This window comes from Oncorhynchus mykiss, chromosome 27 (genome assembly GCF_013265735.2).
Source record: "Oncorhynchus mykiss isolate Arlee chromosome 27, USDA_OmykA_1.1, whole genome shotgun sequence".
Taxonomy (NCBI): Eukaryota; Metazoa; Chordata; class Actinopteri; order Salmoniformes; family Salmonidae; genus Oncorhynchus; species Oncorhynchus mykiss.
Window position 1 is genome coordinate 27970548 of NC_048591.1, and position 24385 is coordinate 27994932.

At 43.6% G+C, this 24385-nt stretch overlaps 3 protein-coding genes across 11 annotated transcripts in view; 1 reads left to right on the top strand and 2 right to left on the bottom strand.

Moving 5' to 3' along the window:
• The window catches only part of LOC110507892 (neurofibromin), a 107784-nt gene that overhangs the window by 54810 nt on the left and 28589 nt on the right, over window positions 1-24385 (top strand). For all 6 annotated transcript variants that reach the window (XR_005039980.1, XM_036964932.1, XM_036964934.1 and 3 more), the window contains 6 exons: window positions 16866-17298; window positions 19423-19763; window positions 19983-20185; window positions 21428-21621; window positions 22318-22458; window positions 23899-24178. Coding sequence is in view for 5 of the 6 variants with exons in the window: in XM_036964932.1 (XP_036820827.1) it covers window positions 16866-17298; window positions 19423-19763; window positions 19983-20185; window positions 21428-21621; window positions 22318-22458; window positions 23899-24178 (1592 nt within the window). In the remaining variant the exon portion in view is untranslated. The remainder of the gene's footprint in view (window positions 1-16865; window positions 17299-19422; window positions 19764-19982; window positions 20186-21427; window positions 21622-22317; window positions 22459-23898; window positions 24179-24385) is intronic.
• On the bottom strand, window positions 1539-4669 carry LOC110507894 (proteoglycan 4). Its single transcript, XM_021588293.2, has 2 exons — window positions 4426-4669; window positions 1539-3974 (listed from the first exon to the last, which is right to left on the bottom strand). The coding sequence occupies exon 2, from the start codon at window positions 3925-3927 to the stop codon at window positions 2167-2169; it is 1761 nt and encodes a 586-aa protein (XP_021443968.2). The 5' UTR covers window positions 3928-3974; window positions 4426-4669; the 3' UTR covers window positions 1539-2166.
• Window positions 12539-23462, bottom strand: LOC110507896. Of its 4 annotated transcripts, XR_005039981.1 has the most exons (5): window positions 23100-23462; window positions 15494-15614; window positions 15373-15401; window positions 14570-14626; window positions 12539-14457 (listed from the first exon to the last, which is right to left on the bottom strand). XR_005039981.1 is itself a non-coding variant. In XM_021588299.2 (4 exons), exon 4 carries the CDS (start codon window positions 14443-14445, stop codon window positions 13828-13830), a length of 618 nt encoding a protein of 205 aa, XP_021443974.1. In that variant the 5' UTR covers window positions 14446-14457; window positions 15373-15401; window positions 15494-15614; window positions 23100-23462; the 3' UTR covers window positions 12539-13827. The 4 variants fall into 4 exon arrangements, 3 of the variants coding, with proteins under 3 accessions (XP_021443974.1, XP_036820833.1, XP_036820834.1); XM_021588299.2 differs by lacking the exon at window positions 14570-14626; XM_036964938.1 differs by lacking the exons at window positions 15494-15614; window positions 23100-23462 and having other exon boundaries at window positions 15373-15484.

Here is a 24385-nt window from a genome sequence, read left to right on the forward strand (position 1 = left end):
AACCTAGTAAGAAAGTCCCTCCATAGTGCAGTGCCTGGTGCTAGCACGGTAACACCAGACCAGTCAAAAGTGTGAAACTCTGCATGGCAACACCAATCAGCTGTGTTAGTTTCGGGAGTTCAACCAATAAGCTGTGAGAGTTTGTGATGCGAAACTAACGTGTGCAATTCGCCTCAGGTCATTAAATTAAAAAAATACATTCTCTGAAATTGACTAAGATCTGATTGCTATAATTCTGTCATGTTGACAGGTTTGTTAATAATTTGAAGCATCAAGAGAATTGATACACAAACCACATGTGTTTGCACGAGTGAAAAGGTGTTTTAACAAAAGGTTTCCCACCTTGCAACCTACTTGTGTGAAAACCAACTGTAGTCACAGCACATGCAATTGTTTTAGAATGATAAGGAAGGACTGATAAGTCTGATTTGTAGTCATACTAAAAATCATACTCTTACAATAGCTTGTCATGATAGTAGAACGAATAGACCTGTGTTGAGATGAACATGGCATGGATTCTGTAGAAAGATTGATATGATAGATTGAGTTGGTGGTTTGAAAACTACGTCAAGACCTGGAACTGCAGATGTGAAAACAGTAAGAGTGAAACAGGACTGAAAATAGTCTGTCTTACCCAAGTTTAGCTACTTCTCATGCTGCTTTCTCCCTCAACCTCTCATTTTTCTTTCATATCTGCCGCAGTATCAACACAGGGAGTTCTGCAATCATTTTTCAATAGAAACATTTCCCTTTTAGTACTCAGCTGGAGAATGTGTCTGGAATGAGCTGTGAATTAGAGTAGTGGGGAGGGTGGAGAGAGGGAAGGGAAGGCAGAGAGGGTTTTGGATTTATGATGGCTGTATCTTTCAGGCAACGTTCTTTATAGGGAGGGATAAAGCAGGTGCCGTGGCTGCCATCTGGTCAGCAGGGCTTGTGGTGTAGGCGGATGATGCTCTCTCCTCAATCACCACGCAGTAGTGAAATAGAGCCTGGCCTAAACAAATGAGCCTGTAGTCTGCCTCGCTGTATGATGCTGATGTAGTACACAAACACAAACCACTATTTAACATCGGCGGTTGTATTGCATGTCAGCGGATTTACTGCATAAATACATGATTGATGAACAATGAGCATTTCACAACTCTCATTTGTCAACCGGTAAGAATATGTGTAGATGGAAATAATTGTGTGTGGTTGTTGCTTTCCGTCTCCCATCTTATTGTTTCTGTGGTTTCTCTTCAGATGAGACATTGAGGCGCTATTTGTGGGTCTGACATTTCCCTCTTTCTGTCTCTGTGGCCTGTCCGCTCTCTCTACGGTTAGTGTACTGATGTACAGCTCTGAAATACGCTAGGAGTGACTGCAACACTGCAGTAACGCACTCACTAACGGTGTCGGGCCAGCCCCACTGAGAGACTTAACTCCCTGCTCACTCTTTCTCTAATTTTCACATTCATTTTATCCCTTTCTATCTATCGTATCTCAGTTTAATTATATAATTCACCACTTCGTTTCATTTCCTTTTAGAACTTCCTCTCTCACCATTTTGCCCAATGCATGTCTCAGCCTGGGTCGATGTTTATTTTAAAAAAAACATTTTTTTTGCAGTGACTGGAAATATTTACTTGCCACGTGTGCTCACACAGAATTACATTACTTCAGCAGTGCATCCTTCTCTGAATTATCTCACCACTGGGTATGATGCTGATGTTTAGGCCCTTATGTCACTGTGTTTTCCTCCAAAAAGTACACAGGAGAAAAAGCAATTGTTGTAGCATCAAATCAATCTCACTGCTACAGATTTGTCAGGCTGAATGAATATGGATCTGACATGAATCAAAACATTTGGGAAAGCTTTCTCAGTGTACATTTGGATGTCTTAATACCAAAGAAAGACCACAGGGATCATATGTTAAAAATCACATTATTGTGGCCACTGTCAAAGTTCTACCGTTAAATAGGGAAATGGTTTTGACAATCAAACTGGCTATAGGCCTAGTTGAATGTCCAATTCATGAAATGTTTCATCAGAAAGAGGTATAGATGAAGTAAGCGGACACTGATGAGCATCAGTTTGAGTTGTTTTTTGGCGGGATAGGTTTTCTTTGTTGGGTAGAGGGGTAGGAGAATGGGTTTCCTGTGTGTTACTATCTGCTTGGAGACTGGTTAAGGCAGGTCATGGGGTGGGGTTGGAAGGTCTGTGCTCTCTGGTGGAGGGGGGCTGGCATGGTCTGAGGGGGGACCCAGGTAAACGTCCAACAGTGGTGGAGGAATAGCTTCTGGGATATCTGGTGGTGTATGAGAGGGAGAGGAATTTGGAACATTGTCTGGCCCCAGATCAACAACCTGCAAGGAGGTAGGAGGCTGATGGTCATGGGTGTGTGCTGTGGCAGTGGTCTCTGAAGATGTCGGTGGAGGAGGAGATGAAGAGTTGTCCAGAGGTTGCACCACCTCAATCTGGGTCTTTTCTTTGTGAACTGCAGCAGTCCCGTTACTCGGTTGAACATCATCTGAAACAGTCTCTCTTCCGAATGTACTTCCTGTCGGAATCTCACCCATCCGGAATTCCTCGTCAGTCCCCTGGAGCAGAGACAGCCTCTTGGAGAGTCGCTGAGACAGGAAGCCAGAGAAGGAGATTCGATTGGAGCCCCTCAGGTGGACGTCACTGCTATCGTCATTATCCAGTCGAGACTGGACTCCACTGTCCAGAAACGGAGAGGGGCCGGCCCAGGCTGTGTTCTGCAGCTGCATCCTCTGATGTCTGCGCTTCCTCACGAAGATGACCCCAAAACTGACCAACATCAGAACCAGTGTCACACCAATCAGTACAGCCACCACTGTGCCATGGTTCCCCGTTGTTTTGCTCTTGTCTTTGTTTGCCGTTTTTGACAGAGGTGTCTTTGGTTTATTTTTTGTCGTGGTGGTGGTGGCAGCAGCGGCATGTTTTGTAGTGGGGACCATTAGTGGGGATTGGCCCTTGGTGCTGGTAATGGCAATACTAGCAGTAACAGAGGCTGCAGTGGTGGCAAGGGTCTTGGCGGGCTGGGTCGATGTCCATGGAGTGGAGATGCTGGTTAAAGATTTGGTCATGGCTATAGAGGGAGGTAGGGTGGCGGGTAAAGTGGCAGCGCTAGGCAGCTCAGATGGGCCTGTTGGACCTCTTTCAGTGGGGTGTGAAGGGGTTGATTTCCTGCTTGTGACTGGGGCCTGGGAGGGGGTGCTGGGAAATTGAGCCTTCCTACCTGTGTTCAAAGTAAATTCGGCTCTAGTTGGTGTCACTCCAAATCCAACACCAGTTGGCGTGGATCGGATCCTCTCTGTGGAGTCGTTGGACTGCGACATCGGAAGATTGTTTGGACCAGGCCCTGTTTGGATCTCTGTTGGTTGATTTGTTGTCGGTGAGGTTGTTTGAGAGGATAACTCAGAAGGTCTAGGTGATGCTGTTGGACTTACTTTGCCCTGGCCGGAGGGTGTAACTCGGCTTACCGGAGGCTGATTCCCCATAGTGGGCGAAGTTTCCTCGGCTCCATCTGCTGTGATCTCCACCGTGGAGTCGTTTTTATATTTGGTTGTTTGGCGGTCCTGAGGTGACTGGGAGTTCTTCTTTGTTGTCGTACTCAAAGGGTGGATTGCAGGCAGATAAGAGCTGATATATTTGGTGGACACCTGATCTGGAGTCTGTGGTTTACTCTTCACTGTGAACTTCAACTCAACTGAAGGTGCTACGGTGCTATAGTTTCCTTCATCTGGTGCATTGTTGAGGTGCTCTTGTGCCATTTCTAAAGGTGAAACTTTGTCTGAAGTTGCAGTAACCTCACTGCTCCTGAAGTCGGTGGAGTGGCTGTTAGGCTGAAGTGTCACTGTGCTATTCAGTCCCAGTGGCAGCATCCACAAAAACAACACAAAAACAAGACTCTTTCCCTCCATTGCTGTTTCCTGTTATCCTCTGAAATCTGGTGTGTCCTGATGACTGACTGATGAAAAGAAGAAAAGCAAACGCATCATTACTGTATCTGTAAGCATGATTTATCATGAGGAAACAAGGAACATTTCACCATGAAGGGCAACGTGGCTACTTTTGGCATTTCCTTCCTCAAACTACAATTCAAAGTAGGCGCAGAAGATTTTTTGACTGTTTTCTGGGGAATCTAACTATATTCTGTTTTTGTCTTATTTCTTTGTAAGAATTAAGGCCATATAAGGTCATATGTTACACATTAGGATGTCTTTGTCTAAACATTATTGATTAGCTAACATTCGTGATGGTGTGTGTAATGTGTATTACACCTCCCACAAACAACTATTTTGAACGTATGTGTTTCAAAGGTATTTGTTTTCAACTGCTTGCACATTCTCTGGCAAATCACACATGTCGTCATTAGAGAAACAGATCTCACTATAACCCTTAAAGTATGTTGTACTCACCAGAGCCTACGCAGGATTTAACCCTAGAATCCTGGCCTTCATTAACCTGCTCCAAGTTCCCAAAAAGCAGAATGCCTATATGAGTTGGTGTGTCTCAGCTGGAAGAGGTCCCCTTAGTTTGCTGTACGTGAAGCCCAGAAAGCAGCCGCTGTATAAGGCTGCGAGGCCCTAGTCTGGTATTATACAGAACCTTCTCTTGCCTCACTTGACAGGAAGTGAGAGCTGTGAAACTGAGGTCTGATTACAAATGACACCCTGTTCTTTTTAACACAGACAAATACACAGTGGGTGTTTTCATGCAAAACAAATGTACACTTGTAATTTTAATATGCACTCTGGGATAGACCCCTTGACGTTTTCCACATTTTTTTTACGTTACAGCCTTATTATAAAATGTATTAATGTTTTTTTCCCCCTCATCAATTTGCACACCCCATAATGACAAAGCAAAATCATGTTTTTAGATTTGTTTTGCAAATAAAATGTGTGTGTGTGTGTGTGTGTGTGTGTGTAAACTTAGCAAAAAAAAAAGAAACGTCCTCACTATCAACTGTGTTTATTTTCAGCAGACCTAACATGTGTAAATATTTGTATGAACATAACAAGATTCAACAACTGAGACATAAAATGAACAAGTTCCACAGACATGTAACTAACAAAAATGGATTAATGTGTCACAGAAAAAAGGGGGGGTAGTCAACATGAAAACTAAAAGTCAGTATCTGGTGTGGCCACCAGCTGCATTAAGTACTGCAGTGCATCTCCTCAACATGGACTGCACCAGTTCTTGCTGTGAGATGTTGCCCCGCTCTTCCACCAAGGCACCTGCAAGTTCCCGGACATTTCTCAGATCCAGCAGGTCCCAGATGGCTCAATGGGATTGAGGTCCGGGCTCTTCGCTGGCCATGGCAGAACACTGACATTCCTGTCTTGCAGGAAATCACGCACAGAACGAGCAGTATGGCTGGTGGCGTTGTCATGCTGGAGGGTGATGTCAGGATGAGCCTGCAGGAAGGGTACCACATGAGGGAGGAGGATGTCTTCCCTGTAATGCACAGCGTTGAGATTGCCTGCAATGACAACAAGCTCAGTCCGATGATGCTGTTACACACCGCCCCAGACCATGACGGACCCTCCACCTCCAAATCGATCCTGCTCCAGAGGACAGGCCTCGGTGTAACGTTCATTCCTTCTACAATAAACGAGAATCCAACCGTCACCCCTGGTGAGACAAAACTGCGACTCTCCAGTGAAGAGCACTTTTTGCCAGTCCTGTCTGGTCCAGCGACTGTGGGTTTGGGCCCATAGGCAACGGTGTTGCCGGTGATGTCTGGTGAGGACCTGCCTTACAACAGGCCTACAAGCCCTCAGTCCAGCCTCTCTCAGCCTATTGCGGACAGTCTGAGCACTGATGGAGGGATTGTGCGTTCCTGGTACAGACATTGCACTTTATTGCCCTGGCCACATCTGCAGTCCTCATGCCTCCTTGCAGCATGCCTAAGGCACGTTCACGCAGATGAGCAGGGGCCCTGGGCGTCTTTCTTTTGGTGTTTTTCAGTGTCAGTAGAAAGGCCTCTTTAGTGTCCTAAGTTTTCAAAACTGTGACATTAATTGCCTACCGTCTGTAAGCTGTTAGTGTCTTAATGACCGTTCCACAGGTGCATGTTACTTGTTTATGGTTCATTGAACAAGCATGGGAAACGGTGTTTAAACACTTTACAATAAAGACCTGTGAAGTTATTTGGATTTTTAAAAATTATCTTTGAAAGACAGGGTCCTGAAAAGGGGACGTTTCTTTTTTTGCTGACTTTATGTATATAGTTGAAGTCGGAAGTTTACATACACTTAGGTTGGAGTCATTAAAACTCGTTTTTCAACCACTCCACAAATTTCTTGTTAACAAACTATGGTTTTTGCAAGTCCGCTAGGACATCAACTTTGCATGTCATTTTTCCAACAATTGTTTACAGACAGATTATTTCACTTATAATTCACTGTTTCACAATTCCAGTGGGTCAGAAGTTTACATACACTAAGTTGACAGTGTCATTAAACAGTTTGGAAAATTCCAGTAAATGTCATGGCTTCAGAAGCTTCTGATAGGCTAATTGACATCTGAGCCAATTGGAGGTGTACCTGTGGATGTATTTCAAGGCCTACCTTCAAACTCAGTACCTCTTTGCTTGACATTATGGGAAAATCAAAACTAATCAGCAAAGTCCTCAGAAAAAAAATTGTAGGCCTCCACAAGTCTGGTTCATCGTTGGGAGCAATTTCCAAATGCCTGAAGGCTATCACGTTCATCTGCAATAGTACGCAAGTATAAACGCCATGGACCACGCACCCGTCATACCGCTCAGGAAGGAGTTGCGTTCTGTCTCCTAGAGATAAATGTACCTTGGTGCAAAAAGTGCAAATCAATCCCAGAACAACAGCAAAAACCTTGTGAAGATGCTGGAGGAAACCGGTACAAAAGTATCTATATCCACAGTAAAACGAGTCTTATGTCGACAACCAGAAAGGCCGTTCAGCAAGGAAGAAGCCACTGCTTCAAAACCACCATAAAAGAATGTGGTTTGCAGCTGCACATGGGAACAAAGATCGTACTTTTTGGAGAAATGTCCTCTGGTCTGATGAAACAAAAATAGAACTGTTTGGCCATAATGACCATCGTTATGTTTGGAGGAAAAAGGGGGGAGCTTGCAAGCCGAAGAACAACATCCCAATCGTGAAGCACGGGGGTGGCAGCATCATGTTGTGGGGGTGCTTTGCTGCAGGAGGGACTGGTGTGCTTCACAAAATAGATAGAATTATGAGGTGGAAATTTATGAGAATATATGGAAGCAACATCTCATGACATCAGTCAGGAAGTTAAAGCTTGCTCGCAAATGGGTCTTCCAAATGGACAATGACCCCAAGTATACTTCCAAAGTTGTGGCAAAATGCCTTAAGGACAACAAACTCAAAGTATTGGAGTGACCATGACAAAGCCATGACCTCAATCCTACAGTAAATTTGTGGGCGGAACTGAAACAGCGTGTGCGAGCAAGGAGGCCTACAGACCTGACTCAGTTACTCCAGCTCTGTCAGGAGGAATGGGACAAAATTAACCCAACATATTGTGGGAAGCTTGTGGAAGGCTACCCAAAACGTTTGCCCCAAGCTAAACAATTTGAAGGCAACGCTACCAAATACTAATTGAGTGCATGTAAACTTCTGACCCACTGGGAATGTGATGAAAGGAATAAACTCTGAAATAAATCATTCTCTCTACTATTATTCTGACATTTCAAATTCTTAAAATAAAGTGGTGATCCCAACTGACCTAAGACAGTGAATTTTTACTAGGATTAAATGTCAAGAATTGTGAAACTGAGTTTAAATGTATTTGGCTAAAGTGTATGTAAACTTCTGACTTCAACTGTATGTTTATGTTTTTATAATAGAGGTTGACCGATTAATCGGAATGGGCGATTTAATTAGGGCCGTTTTCATAACAATCTGTATTTTTGGGCGCCGATTATCCGATTTTTATTTTTTATTTTTTTATACCTTTATTTAACTTGGCAAGTCGGTTAAGAACACATTCTTATTTAACTTAACGAGATTAACTGCCTTGTTAAGGGGCTGAACGACAGATTTTCACCTTGTCGGCTCGGGGGATCCAATCTTGGAACTTTACAGTTAACTAGTCCAACGCAATAACGACCTGCCTCTCTCTCGTTGCACTCCACAAGGAGACTGCCTGTTACGCGAATGCTGTAAGCCAAGGTAAGTTGCTAGCTAGCATTTAAACTTCTTATAAAAAACAATGAATCATAATCACTAGTTTACTACACATGGTTGATATTACTAGATATTATCTAGCGTGTCCTGTGTTGCATATAATCTGACTGTGCATACAAGTATCTGACTGAGCGGTGGTAGGCAGAAGCAGGCGCATAAACATTCATTCAAACAGCACTTTTGTGCGTTTTGCCAGCAGCTCTTTGTTGTGCGTCAAGCATTGTGCTGTTTATGACTTCAAGCCTATCAACTCCCGAGATGAGGCTGGTGTAACCGAAGTGAAATGGCTAGCTAGTTAGTGCGCGCTAACTAGAGGGACGGAAGCTATAGTGTTACACTGGCAATACTAAAGTGCCTATAAGAACATCCAATAGTCAAAGGTTAATGAAATACAAATGGTATAGAGGGAAATAGTCCTATAATTCCTATAATAACTACAACCTAAAACTTCTTACCTGGGAATATTGAAGATTCATGCTTTCATGTTCTCATGTTCTGAGCAAGGAACTGAAACGTTAGCTTTCTTACATAGCACATATTGCACTTTTACTTCTCCAACACTTTGTTTTTGCATTATTTAAACCAAATTGAACGTGTTTCATTGTTTACTTGAGGCTAAATTGATTTTATTGATGTATTATATTAAGTTTAAAATAAGTGTTCATTCAGTATTGTTGTAATTGTCATTATTACAAATAAAATAGAAGAAAATTGGCCGATTTAATTTGTATCGGCTTTTTTTGGTCCTCCAATCGGTATCGGCCGACCTCTAATTTATAAGTATTCAGACCCTTTACAGGCAGTGATTACAGCCTCATCTTCTTGGGTATGAAGCTACAAGCTTGGCACACCTGTATTTTGGGAGATTCTCCCATTCATCTCTGCAGATCCTCTCAAGCTCTGTCAGGTTGGATAGGGAGTGTCGATGCATAGCCTTTTTCAGGTCTCTCCAGAGATGATTGATCGGGTTCAAGTCTGAGCTCTGGCTGGGCCCACTCACAGATATTCATAGACTTGTCCCGAAGCCACTCCTGCGTTGTCTTGGCTGTGTGCTTAGGGTCGTTGTACTGTTGGAAGGTCAACCTTCACCCCAGTCTGAGGTCCTGAGTTCTATGGAGCAGGTTTTCATCAAGGATCTCTCTGTACTTTGCTCTGTTCATCTTTGCCTCGATCCTGACTAGTCTCTCAGTCCCTGTCGCTGAAAAACATCCTCAAGGAATGATGCTCCCACCACCATGCTTCTCTGTCAGGATGGTGCCAGGTTACCTCCAGACTTGATGCTTGGCATTCTGGCCAAAGAGCTCAATCTTGGTTTCATCAGACCAGAGAATCTTGTTTCTCATGGTCTAAGAGTCTTGAGGTGCCTTTTGGCAAACTCCAAGGGGGCTGTCTTGCCTTACTGAGGAGTGGCTTCCATCTGGCCACATTATCATGAAAACCTAATTGGTGAAGTTCTGCGGAGATAGTTGTCCTTCTGGAATATTCTCCAATCGCCACGGAGGAACTCTGGCGCCCTTTGGGTTCTTGGTCATCTCCTTGACCAAGGCCCTTCTCCCCCACTTGCTCAGTGTGGCTGGGCAGCCAGCTCTAGGAAGATTATTTGTGCTTCCAAACTTCTTCTATTTAAGAATCCCCAGATCTGTGCCTCATCACAATCCTGTCTCTGATCTCTATGTACAATTCCTTCGACCCCATGGCTTAGTTTTTGCTCTGACATGCACTGTCAACTGTGGGATCTTATATAGACGGGTGTGTGCTTTTCCAAATCATGTCTAATCAATTGAATTTATCACTCCAGTCAAGTTGTTGAACCATCTCAAGAATTATCAAAGAACACACGATGCACCTGAGTTCAATTTCCAGTGTCATCGCAAAGGGTCTGAATATTTACGTAAATAAGGTATTTCCTTTTTAATCATATTTTTATATATTTGCAAACATTTCTAAAAATCTGTTTTTGCTTTGTCATCATGGGGTATTGTGTGTAGATTGATTAGGGAAGCATTGTATTTTATCAATTTTAGAATTAGGCTGTAACGTAACATAATGTGGAAAAAGAAAGGGGTCTGAATTTTCCAAATGCACTGTAATTTGTTTGGCGGTACTGAATGTTGTGTTTTGTGAAGTTGCTGTTGAATAAATAGTTAACTATCATTTTTCAATGATGGTGTGAAAGTAGTTGGCCACCTTGTTGTCTTGCTGCTGAAGCATGTTACATGGGAAATTGTTCAGTTGTCGCTACCACTCATTCAGTTCAATTATACCGTTGTGTTTGTTTGGTGTCTTTTTGCTATTGGTTCTGTCAAAGACGAGCGGTGGTTTGTACAGTGTTTATTTTGAGTTGAATTGTTGAACATGTCTTTCTGTGTAGATTGTGGTTGATGCTTCAGTTTTGCTCTCCTTTTTTTCACATGCCAACAATATAAAGTCCACATTTTTCTTTATTGTGTGCTCAGGTTTATATACTGAGTGTACAAAACCATTAAGGGCCTGCTCTTTCCATCACATACAGTGCCTTCAGAAAGTATTCGTACCTCTTGACTTATTCTAGATTTTGTTATGTTACAGCCATGCATTTCTAAGAGCTTTGCACACCTGGATTGTACAATATTTGCCCATTTTTTTATTATTTAAAAAATTGTTTTACAATTTTGAAATGCTCTGTCAAATTGGTTGTTGATCGTTACATGACAACCATGTTCAAGTCTTGCCATAGATTTTCTAGCAGATGTAAGTTCAAACTAAGATCGGCCACTCAGGAATATTCACAGTCTTCTTGGTTAGCAACTACAATGTAGATTTGGGCTCGTTTTAGATTATTGTCCTACTGAGAGGTGAATTCATCTCCTAGTGTCTGGTGGAAAGCAGACTAGGATTTTGCCTGTGCTTAGCTACATTCCGTTGCTTTTTTGTCCCGAAAAACTCCTCAGTCCTTAACAATTACAAGCATACCCATAACAGGATGCATGTATTGGATTTGCCCCAAACATAACACTTTGTATTTAGGATAAAAAAGTGAATTGCTTCCTTCTTTGCTTCCTTCTTTTCACTCTGCCAATAAGGTTAATATTGTGGAGTAACTACAATGATGTTGATCCATCCTCAGTTTTTTCCTATCACATCCATTAAACTCTATAACTGTTTTAAAGTCACCATTGGCCTCATGGTAAAATCCTTGAAAACTTTCCTTCCTCTCTGGCAACTGAGTTAGGAAGGACACCTTTATCTTTGTAGTGACTGGGTGTATTGATACACCATCCAAAGCCTAATTTAATAAACTCATTTTCAAATTTTTAATCCATGTACCAATAGGTACCCTTCTTTGAGGCATTGGAAAACCTCCCTGGTTTTTGTGGTTGAATCTGTGTTTTGAAATTCACAGCTCGGTAATTGTATGTGTGGGGTACAGAGATGAGGTAGTCAATCGAAAATCATGTTAAACACTATTATTGCACAAGGAGTGTGTCCAGGCATCTTATAATGTGACTTGTTATGCAATTTTTTACTCCTGAACTTATTTAAGCTTTCCATAACAAAGGGGTTGAATACTTATTGACTCAAGACATTTCAGCTTTTCACTTTCCTCACACCACTAGGGGCATGTTCTCTAGATCCTGTGGTACTTCCAGACACAAATCCCTGGAGCTGGAACTCTGCATCTGCATGGTCATTTTGCCATAGTTATTGCCTCAAGACATTTCAGCGTTTCAATTTTAATTAATTTGTTTTAAAAAATCTGCAAGAATATTTCCACTTTGACATAATGGGGTGTATTGTGTCGGCCAATGACAAAATATCTACATTTAATCTATTTTAAGTTGTGGCTGTAACACAAAATGTGGGAAAAGGAGTATGAATAGTTTCTGAATGCACTGTAGACTGACAAGGTGAATCCAGGTGAAAGCTAGTATCCCTTATTGCAATGTATGACTTTACCCTTGATTCTTCATCAGGTCTTTGTTCTTCAGTACAGTTTGTGTCAACATAAAGCATCTTCAGTCAACCTAATCTAGGGCACAGATTTTGTTAATATATTAATTAAACAATTGTTTTTTTTAACTACCCAAGGGGCTATTTTCCTGATAGACATCCACTTCTGTAATTTACTATATTAAAACACTTGGTCCTAATAATAATATAACCTGTTAAACTAGTGCCAGGATATTTGTTTACAGTAATGGAATAATTTCACATCAAATTCACTGCTGTCGTTGTACTCATGCAACCCCCTGTATTTATTGCGGTCCACCGTTTCTGAAACTGTTGTCTAAACACTTGTGTTCTTACTCCATCGATTCAAAACAAGAATGCCATTCATTCACACCTGTTCACAAAACCTCCATTTATTTGGGTTGTGGCATTTAAACAAATATTGTATTTTTACAGAAAAGAGAAAAGAAGTTAGACTTAGTAGAGAGGAGTGGAAACAAATGAGTTAGGAGTTCTGTGACTGCTCGACTGACACGTGAAGGTTGAGGGGAAGACTTATTGATGTAGGCTTGGCAGGCCCAATGCTATCTCTGTGCCCAGCCACCGATGGCAACAAGATGTTCAAAGTTTACCCATGGTATAGTATTTGTGCATGGAATCACTTCAGATGAAGGAATAGAAGTTCACATCAAGTTGGTGGAAAGTAATCATTTTAACTGAACTCACATCTGACCAGCAAGCATGTTGGCATATTTGAGTGTTTTATTATTATATTTTTTTAATACAGACAGTTTAGATTGGACAACATATATTATAAAATGTTTGACATTTAATGTCTTGGGGAGAAGCGACCACATTCAGTTATATATATGGTAGACAATGTTTGAGTGCTTGTTTGCTGAGAAGGAATCTTTTAGCCAACAGTGTCAATAGAGATGGGGGGGGGGGGGGGGGGGGCTTCCATTCTATTACATATTGGAGTTGAGTTTCTATCATTTCAATCTTCAACAAAATATACTTTCTACGTAAGCTTAATACCCTTTTGTTACACTTAGTTAATCAAATATTCTCAGTACCTCTGCCATTAAGACAAGTTGGCATAGTGTACTGCTAATATGATTGAATTTGGCAGTTAAGAGCTTTGGGCCAGTAACCGAAAGGTCACTGTTTTTAATTTGTCAATATGCCCTTGAGCAAGGTACTTTATCCTAGTTGCTCCTGCAAGTTACTCTGGATAAGAGCGTCTGCTAAATATCTCAAATGTAAAATATAAGTGACCCCCCCCCCCCCCCCCCCCCCGTACAAAGATCCTGAACCTTCGTAGTAAGCTGTAAGCGTAATTAACTTGGGCAGTTGGCAGTAGTGTGCTGTTCGTAGCACATTATTTCAAATTAATGTCTTGCTGCTCCCAACAGCCTATTCAAATGTTCTCTATAGAAATAAATTTGAGACAAAATCATTCCAAATCAGATTAATGCAGTTTACAAAGCAAATATGTAAAAGCTCCTAAAATTGATTACATAAAGCTGGAGTACTTAAAAAAAAATAACAAATACTCTTTGTTTTGACTTGAGACACAAGACTGGAGCTGATCTGGCCTGTTGATATCTATGCCTGAGTGAAGTTCAGCTCTGAGCCAGGCCATGGCTCTCTGAGGCTGGAGAGGGAGTGCATGCAATGCTCTACTCACACCACTAGGGGCATGTTCTCTAGATCCTGGGGGATTTCCAGACACAAATCCCTGGAGCTGGAACTCTGCATCTGCATGGCTATTTCGCCAGTTGTTCTCGCATCCTCTGTTTGGCCTCTGACCCCTTCTGCCTGCTCCTCCTCCCTTTCTTCCTTCTCTTCTTCCCCCTGCTCTTCATCCTCTTCTCCATCCAAACGGACCTCCTCCAACATGACACTGGTATCACAGGGCCCCACTATGCCCCCCTCAGAGTGCTCCGTGTCCCAGTAGCCCGCGCCACTCACCAGGTCCACGTTACTGCGGGCGGGGCGAGGGGCACGGGCCTGGCGCCTAAGACTGCACACCTGGGAGGCCAGGACCACAGTAGAGACGAGCAGAAACAGGACCAGGCCCCCGGCGCAGGTCACCACTATGAAGCCCAACTGGGGCTTGATGAGGCAGCCCGTGGTGGCCTTTGTGGGAGAGCTGGAGGTGTCGTTTTCCTCTTGGGTAATTGAGGTTATGTCAGTTGGATATATGGCATTAGTGGTCTGAGGCTGAGTAATGCTGGTGTGTGAAGCTTGTCCAATCAGAAGGAAGAAGAGAAGATGGAGAGAGATTCGGGAGCCTTCCATTCTTCAGTTTCTCTGAAATGGTAGGATAGGAAGAGAATAGCTTTTGTTGTTCATGCCAGTTAACAGTCTCTGTATTGTGACGGTTTGTTAATGTTGGAATATAATTCTAGAAATGGTTAGTTACATTTGCTTGGGGTCCGCAGAGTTATTGCAGGGTGCCGTTTTCTTTTTTTCTTTTGTTCTGTAAAAAAGAGGAGAATATCTTCTTTCTAATAACTTTATTTCTCAACTCCTAATATTGAGCAAATTACACTCATTGGAGTCTATGACATAGGCTTTGAAAAAGCACCCGCGAGTACCAGTCGTAGCTGCTGGTAGGCTTTCTTGACTTGGACATTTTTGCCAACACATGGCTAACTTTTGTTTAACCAGATAAGCAGCTGCTATTAGTGAAAATGTGTTTGGAGTTACCTTTCTAGCAATAGGCTATGTTATAGTTTACACTTTCTCTTCCAATTATAATGTGGGGAGGTAAAAAATAATGGAAAACTGTCTAGCAAATCTATTCATTTATAAAAAGATTACTTCTCCCTGCCATTATCATTTAACCTGATAAAACAAGACGTGATTTATTTAAACAATATCTAACTAGCCCAGTTAAGTCTATCACTCACTGTCACAGTACAGTTTACTCAAAATGAAGTAATCAATGTGTTACTGAAGTAGATCAATACACTTGCTTTACCATAAATAATAACTTCTAGCAAGTTAGTTCTATGCAATACCTTTCAGGAAGGTGATGCATACAATATATGTCAGAATAAGCTAGACCTATTTTAGTAAACATTTTTACGAATCATGGTTTTGTCATTTTCATCGTTTTGTCGTTTCCACTAAAATAAACTGAATCTTATCACAAAAACGCATTATTTGGTCATTCCTTTTTTTTATACAATGTATGTTGGAGATTGTATGGGCATCTCTTACCTGGACAAGGGCACAGCCTTAGAGCGCTTCTGTGTGAGAGAAAGAGCGAGAGTGACAAGGTTAACTGGACTAGGAAGATGATAAGGAGCGGTCTGTCGTGTGTGTTTGTCAGAGGAAGCACCTGCTGCGACCCAGCCTCTTGAGATGCACACACTTCCTATCCCCCCTCGGGTCTTTTTCTGACTTAGTTATTTCTAGGCTCCTTGGACCTCCACCGCTACAGCATACAGATGTCTCATATGCTGCAAGAGGAAAGAGACAGAGAAGGGTGTATGTAAAGTAGTTTAGGCCTACAATTCAGTCTGAGACTGCCAGCTACCAGCAAATGACATGTATAATACTGCTGTTGATTCACTTTTTTGTTGTTGCTATTTCGACATGGTTAGGCTGAGACCAAGATCTCTATTTCAGTCGAGCCTGTAACAAAAACGAACATTGTGTATGAAGTGCTTTCAGAATGGGATGAATTTCTATTCTTACCTGTATGACTCCACCGTCAGACTGTTCTATCTTAATTAAAGAGACCAGAAAATACCTGTCTTTTTGGATGTATTTATTTAGAGGTTGACCTAGCTGGCAGAGAAGTGCACTTTCTACCTCCTCTTCTTTTAGACCTATCCTCAACCTCTACCACCTCCTCTTCCATCAGACCTATCCTCAACATCTACCACCTCCTCTTCCATCAGACCTAACCTCTACCACCTCCTCTTCCATCAGACCTTACCTCTACCACCTCCTCTTCCAACAGACCTATCCTTAACTTCTAACCACCACCTCTTCCATCAGACCTATCCTTAACTTCTAACAACCTCCTCTTCCATCAGACCTATCCTCAACCTCTACCACCTCCTCTTCCATCAGACCTATCCTTAACTTCTAACCACCTCCTCTTCCATCAGACCTAACCTCAACCTCTACCACCTCCTCTTCCATCAGACCTATCCTCAACCTCTACCACCTCCTCTTCCATCAGACCTATCCTCAACCTCTACCACCTCCTCTTCCATCAGACCTATCCTCAACCTCTACCACCTCCTCTTCCATCAGACCTATCCTCAACCTCTACCACCTCCTCTTCCATCAGACCTATCCTCAACCTCTACCACCTCCTCTTCCATCAGACCTATCCTCAACCTCTACCACCTCCTCTTCCATCAGACCTATCCTCAACCTCTACCACCTCCTCTTCCATCAGACCTATCCTCAACCTCTACCACCTCCTCATCCATCAGACCTATCCTTAACTTCTAACCACCTCCTCTTCCATCAGACCTATCCTTAACTTCTAACCACCTCCTCTTCCATCAGACCTATCCTCAACATCTACCACCTCCTCTTCCATCAGACCTATCCTCAACTTCTACAACTTCCATTCCATCAGACCTATCCTCAACATCTACCACCTCCTCTTCCATCAGACCTATCCTCAGCATCTACCACCTCCTCTTCCATCAGACCTATCCTCAACTTCTCTTTCCCTTCTCTTCCCGCAGGTTTAAGACAGGCCAGATCAACGGAGATCTTCTAATCTACCATGTGCTGCTTACCCTGAAGCCTTACTACGCCAAGCCCTACGATATCATAGTGGACCTGACCCACGTGGGTCCCAGCAACCGCTTCAAGACAGACTTCTTGTCCAAGTGGTTTGTTGTGTTCCCAGGCTTCGCATACAAGAACGTGACGGCGGTCTACGTGTACAACTGCAACACATGGGTGAGGGAGTACACCAAATACCATGAGAGGCTGCTGACAGGCCTGAAGGGCAGCAAGCGGGTGCAGTTCATCGACTCGCCAGCACGGTTGGCGGAGCACGTAGAGGCAGAGCAGCAGAAACTCCCAGCGGCCACGCTGGCCCTGGAAGAGGACCTGAAGGTGTTCCACAACGCCCTCAAACTGGCCCACAAGGACACCAAGGTCTCCGTCAAGGTCAGTAGCACAGTGGTCCTTGTGTGACCCTAACTTTCAAACTGGCCTACAAGGACAACTGGGTAGTATGAAGGGCACGTGGGAACAGGGAGAATTGTTTACTCAAAGGTCCAATGGAGCTGTTTATTTTAATCTCTATCAAATCATTTCTGGGTAATAATTAAGTACCTTACTGTGAAGTAAGTACCTTACTGTGTTTTTAACTAAAAGGGTCAAAAAGGGCCCCCCGAGTGGCACAGCGGTCTAAGGCACTGCATGGCAGTGCTTGAAGCGTCACTACACAGGCTGTGTAACAGCCAGCTGTGACCGGGAAACCCATGAGGCGGCGCACAATTGGCCCATTGTCGTCCGGGTTAGGGGAGGGTTTGGCCGACCAGGATGTCCTTGTCCCATCATGCTCTAGCGACTCCTTGTGGCAGGCTAACCACCTGCAAGCTGACTTCGGTCTCCAGTTGTACTGTGTTTCCTCTGACACATTGGTGAGGCTGGCTTCCGGGTTAAGCAAGCAGTATGTCAAGAAGCAGTGCAGCTTGATAGGGTCGTGTTTCGGAGGACGCGTGGCTCTCGACCTTCGCTTCTCCAGAGTCCTAACCGGAAGTGCAGGGATGGGACAAGACTGTAACTACCAATTGGATACCACGAAATTGGGAAGAAAAGGGGTAAAAGTTTAAAAACGTGTTGTTTTCCCCTGCCCACTTGGACCACTCCCAGACAGTTCTATCAAAATGAATGCATTCAATTTGATAGAACTGTCTGGGAGTGGTCCAAGTGGGCAGGGGAAAACAACTGAAATTATTGTTGGTCTATTAACTCATTTACAGCATGGAAAGGTCACATCTCTGTCGCACCAAAACAGGCTGAAATTTCAGGTAGTCTTTTCAAACAGCTCTTACATTCAAAAGGCTTCATCATTTTCACAATTTGACAGTGTTATTCCAACCTCAGTGTAGAAATATACATATTTATATAAACTCAGCAAAAAAAAGAAACAGCCCCTTTTCAGGACCTGGTCTTTCAAAGTTATTTTTTAAAAATCCAAATAACTTCACAGATCTTTATTGTAAAGAGTTTAAACACTGTTTCCCATGCTTGTTCAGTGAACCATAAACAATTCATTAACATGCACCTGTGGAACGGTCGTTAAGACATTAACAACTTACAGACGGTAGGCAATTAAGGTCAGTTATGAAAACTTAGGACGCTAAAAGAGGCCTTTCTACTGACACCAAAAGAAAGATGCCCAGGGTCCCTGCTCATCTGCGTGAACGTGCCTTAGGCATGCTGCAAGGAGGTGGAGGGTCCGTCATGGTCTGGGGCGGTGTGTCACAGCATCATCGGACTGAGCTTGTTGTCATTGCAGGCAATCTCAACGCTGTGCGCTACAGGGAAGACATCCTCCTCCCTCGTGGTACCCTTCCTGCAGGGTCATCCTAACATGATCCTCCAGCATGACAATGCCACCAGCCATACTGCTCATTCTGTGCGTGGTTTCCTGCAAGACAGGAATGTCTCAATCCCATTGAGCACGTCTGGGACCTGTTGGATTGGAGGATAAGGTCTTGGGCCATTCCCCCCAGAAATGTCCGGGAACTTGCAGGTGCCTTGGTGGAAGAGTGGGGTAACATCTCACAGCAAGAACTGGCAAATCTGGTGCAGTCCATGATGATGATGAGGAGATGCAATGCAGTATTTAGTATCTGGTGTGGCCACCAGCTGCATTGACTGTTACTTTTGATTTTGACCTCCCCCCATTTGTTCAGGGACACATTATTCCATTTCTGTTAGTCACATGTCTGTGGAACTTGTTCAGTTTACGTTTCAGTTGTTGAATCATATGATCATACAAATATTTACACATGTTAAGTTTGCTGAAAATAAACGCAGTTGACAGTGAGAGGTTGTTTATTTTTTTGCTGAGTTTATATATAACACAGGAAAATCACGTTTTTTACTTCTCTGGGCCTCACTCAATTTATATAGATTATTTTGTTGCCGAAGGGAAAGTAGGTTGAATTGATTGGCTGTTGAGTCCTGCTTTGTGTAGCAACATGAGACAACTGGTCTGTGTTGTCATTGTTGACATGTACACACTTATCTCAACAACAACCCTCCCTATTATCCCAGGTGGGCTCCACGGCCGTCCAGGTGACATCAGCAGAGCGTACCCGTGTCCTGGGTCAGTCGGTGTTCCTCAATGATGTGTACTATGCCTCTGAAATCGAGGAGATCTGCCTGGTGGACGAGACCCAGTTCACCCTGACCATGGCCAACCAGGGCACACCCCTCACCTTCATGCACCAGGAGTGTGATGCCATCGTCCAGTCCATCATCCACATCAGGACGCGCTGGGAGCTCTCGCAGCCAGACTCCATCCCCCAGCACACCAAGATCAGGCCCAAAGATGTGCCGGGTACCCTGCTGAACCTCGCCCTGCTCAACCTGGGCAGCTCCGACCCCAGCCTCAGGTCAGACATTCAACATGGCTAAACACCCTAGCTTCTAGTGGATTCTGGGAAATGTAGTCCCATTGATATCTCGGGGGGGAGGGGTCAATCAGAGCAGGTCTTGGTGTAGCGTGATCTCTTAAATATGAGCAGTAGCTAAACACAACAATTGATTTACAACTTCTTCAACCAACTTCCTGATTGGAAATGGAATATAATAGCTAACTGTCCCCTCTACAGGTCTGCAGCCTACAACCTGCTGTGTGCCTTAACCTGCACCTTCAACCTGAAGATCGAGGGCCAGCTGCTGGAGACCTCAGGCCTGTGTATCCCTGCCAACAACACTCTCTTTATAGTCTCCATCAGCAAGACGCTAGCCGCCAACGAACCACACCTCACCCTGGAGTTCCTGGAGGAGTGCATCTCCGGCTTCAGCAAGTCTAGTGAGTCTAGAACACAAATGCACAGAAACACACATACTCACAAATGCATTGACTGAAATTCATTCCAGAAGATGCCCTCTTACTCGTTCTCACTTTTCTCAGTTACATACACTCGCCCACTTTCTCTTTTACAGACTGAAACTCTTACTTTCTCTTTTACAGACTGAAACTCTTACTTTCTCTTTTACAGACTGAAACTCTTACTTTCTCTTTTACAGACTGAAACTCTTACTTTCTCTTTTACAGACTGAAACTCTTACTTTCTCTTTTACAGACTGAAACTCTTACTTTCTCTTTTACAGACTGAAACTCTTACTTTCTCTTTTACAGACTGAAACTCTTACTTTCTCTTTTACAGACTGAAACTCTTACTTTCTCTTTTACAGACTGAAACTCTTACTTTCTCTCAACACACAAATGCATTTGTGGGGGAACTGTTTGATTGCCTTATCCATCAGTGTGTATTGAGCCATGGCTCTGGAGCTTTCAGTGTGGGTGTCATTCATCCACACTCCAACCTCTGTTCCTCAACACTGTAGCAACAACAGAGGAGCTGGTGTTATCCAACCTCTGTTCCTCAACACTGTAGCAACAACAGAGGAGCTGGTGTTATCCAACCTCTGTTCCTCAACACTGTAGCAACAACAGAGGAGCTGGTGTTATCCAACCTCTGTTCCTCAATACTGTAGCATCAACAGAGGAGCTGGTGTTATCCAACCTCTGTTCCTCAACACTGCAGCAACAACAGAGGAGCTGGTGTTATCCAACCTCTGTTCCTCAACACTGCAGCAACAACAGAGGAGCTGGTGTTATCCAACCTCTGTTCCTCAACACTGTAGCAACAACAGAGGAGCTGGTGTTATCCAACCTCTGTTCCTCAACACTGCAGCAACAACAGAGGAGCCGGTGTTATCCAACCTCTGTTCCTCAACACTGCAGCAACAACAGAGGAGCTGGTGTTATCCAACCTCTGTTCCTCAACACTGTAGCAACAACAGAGGAGCTGGTGTTATCCAACCTCTGTTCCTCAACACTGTAGCAACAACAGAGGAGCTGGTGTTATCCAACCTCTGTTCCTCAACACTGTAGCAACAACAGAGGAGCTGGTGTTATCCAACCTCTGTTCCTCAACACTGTAGCAACAACAGAGGAGCTGGTGTTATCCAACCTCTGTTCCTCAACACTGTAGCAACAACAGAGGAGCTGGTGTTATCCAACCTCTGATTCTGTGTGTGTGTTTAGGTATAGAGCTGAAGCACCTGTGTCTAGAATACATGACCCCCTGGCTGCTCAACCTGGTGAGGTTCTGTAAGCACAATGACGACGCCAAGCGCCAGCGTGTCAGTGCCATCTTGGATAAGCTCATCACCATGACCATCAACGAGAAGCAAATGTACCCCTCTATACAGGCCAAGATCTGGGGCAGCCTCGGCCAGGTGAGTCACGACACACACACTCGCTCTCAAACACTCACGTATGCATACACACCAGTTGTTTGACACTTAGTTACCTTTTAGTCAAACATTCTTATCTTAGAGGGCACATGTTTGCTTAATGTACTGTTAAATGTTTCCAAGCCCAATAAAAACTGCCCATAAAAACTGTTGGCTTTCTCAGAAATGTAGGCTGACAGAGATGGGAGGCAGTCAGGTAGAAGATAGGGTGGAACCGTTTGCATTTTTATAGGCACAGGAAATGGTTTATGAATCCAACATGCCGAATCATAGCCAGTGTTTGTCAATATAAACATTTTATTGATTTTTTTATTGAAGGTATCGAAATGACAACTCTGGGGTTGAAAGTGTTCTTCCTAAATATAATTTATCTACGTTCTAAAAGTTTTGTTGCTTGTCTCAGATGACTGCAATGTAGGCTTCTGAATATAGCTATCTCCATAGAAAACAAACAACATGTTCTGAACTCATGGTAGAGTATCTTTCACACTCAACCCATTTTTGAAAATATTTTTGGGGTGGTGAGCAAGTGAGCACTGTGGGTAGAAAGGCAGTTCCTTGTGTCTGATTTTGTGACCTGTCAACTCTACATAATGTATTTATTTCTCAACAGTCCCTAACGTTTAGCCCCACTGAATGCAACTTAGATTGTATGCGACCTGTGACCTCTGCCCTCAGATAACGGACCTGCTGGACGTGGTGTTGGACAGCTTCATCAAGACCAGCGCTACAGGAGGCCTGGGCTCCATCAAGGCTGAGGTCATGGCTGACACGGCTGTGGCTCTGGCCTCAGGGAACGTCAAACTGGTCTCCAGCAAGGTGGGTATCGACACTTTTAGCTAGTTTATGAGGCTAATACATGCTAACTGGGCCAACAGTTTTCAATGGACAAATGGCTAACAGTTTCCTGTCAGTCTCATGTTAATAATGACAGGGTAACATGGATAGGCTAGCGTTCCTGCACTGGGAACACTCCTCTGTGTCAGTCTCATGTTAATAATGACAGGGTAACATGGATAGGCTAGCGTTCCTGCACTGGGAACACTCCTCTGTGTCAGTCTCATGTTAATAATGACAGGGTAACATGGATAGGCTAGCGTTCCTGCACTGGGAACACTCCCCCGTGTCAAGCCCTGTATCCAAACATGGATGACGTCCTTGTCCTCAATGAACCCTCTGGTCGGAGGCCACTTTCCTCTCAAAAACATCACAATGTCACTAACTCAAAGTAAACTTTAGTAAAAAAAACTGTTAGAATATTAATCACGGCCTAACAGTCCCAAGAGAGATTTTCTAAATCATCATTTTGGATTAAGCAAAGAAATATTCCTGTGTTATCAATATTATTATGCAGACAGTTTTAGTATGATATGAAGATACAGTTTGTCCCAGACAACATGTATTCATCTAAAATGTCCTCCAAAAAAACAACATTTACATTTAAATGGATTAATACTTACCAATTTAGTTTAGTTACGACTTCTCTCCACTTACATAATCCAAACTGACCGAATCATCAACTCAATGTCCATCTGTGAGCTGTTTATCCCAATTGTCCCTCTTACTGAGATAGAAACACACAAACCCTCAGAGCCCAGGCAGACAATAGTAAGCCAGGCCCTCGCTCCTATTAAGGCAGACACTGTAAAGCATGGCAGTGAATGGTGATCATTGTGAAGATGTTTTGCTAAGGAACCGTAAACACAGTGCTCTTTTAGTTGAAGTATCACAGCACCCATCTTAGTCATTTACATCTATTTAAGTGACTAATCAATGACTTTAAGCTTCACATTTGATTTGTAATTTGTAGGCTTTGTGTGTTCTGATATAGTAGTCTTAATGTACACGTGATCCATCAGGGTGGGCATTGTTTGGTTGGCATGTTCCAGCCCAGCCACTACTGATGTCATGACAGGCCAGCTATTGGGGACAAAGGGTAGTTTGTCTAGTCCCTTTGGCCTATTTGTCACCCGAGGCTTGGGCCAATGATGTTTGACTTACCCATCTAATCCCTGCCATCTTCTCTCTGCCTCCTATTATGCTAACATCCAAAAATACATCTGAAGTTTGCTTAGGGAGACTGATCGCTTTTAAAATAAAATAACCCAAACAGATGGTGCCCTTGGCTGATATTCTGTTGATGTTAACATCATCAGTCAGCAAAAAGTTGTCTTTAACACCAAGTATATGATGTCATATCACTGACAACCTTTTCAATACCTCATAATGATTGGTTATCTCCACACACCATCTGACCAGGTGATTGGCCGGATGTGTAAGATCATCGATAAGACGTGCCTGTCTCCCACGCCCACCCTGGAGCAGCACCTGATGTGGGATGACATCGCCATCCTGGCCCGTTACATGCTGATGTTGTCCTTCAACAACTCTCTGGACGTGGCCACTCACCTGCCCTACCTGTTCCACGTGGTCACTCTGCTGGTGGCCACCGGCCCCCTGTCCCTCCGCGCCTCCACACACGGCCTGGTCATCAACATAATCCACTCTCTCTGCACCTGCTCCCAGCTCAACTTCAGAGGTGAGGAAGCACACCGTATCTACCCTACCCTGATCATTAATGTGAGGAAGCACACCGTATCTACTCTGCAGACTATATACCATCTGTAGTTAAACAGCCTTCCCTGATCATTAATGTGAGGAAGCACACCGTATCTACCCTGCAGACTATATACCATCTGTAGTTAAACACCCTTCCCTGATCATTAATGTGAGGAAGCACACCGTA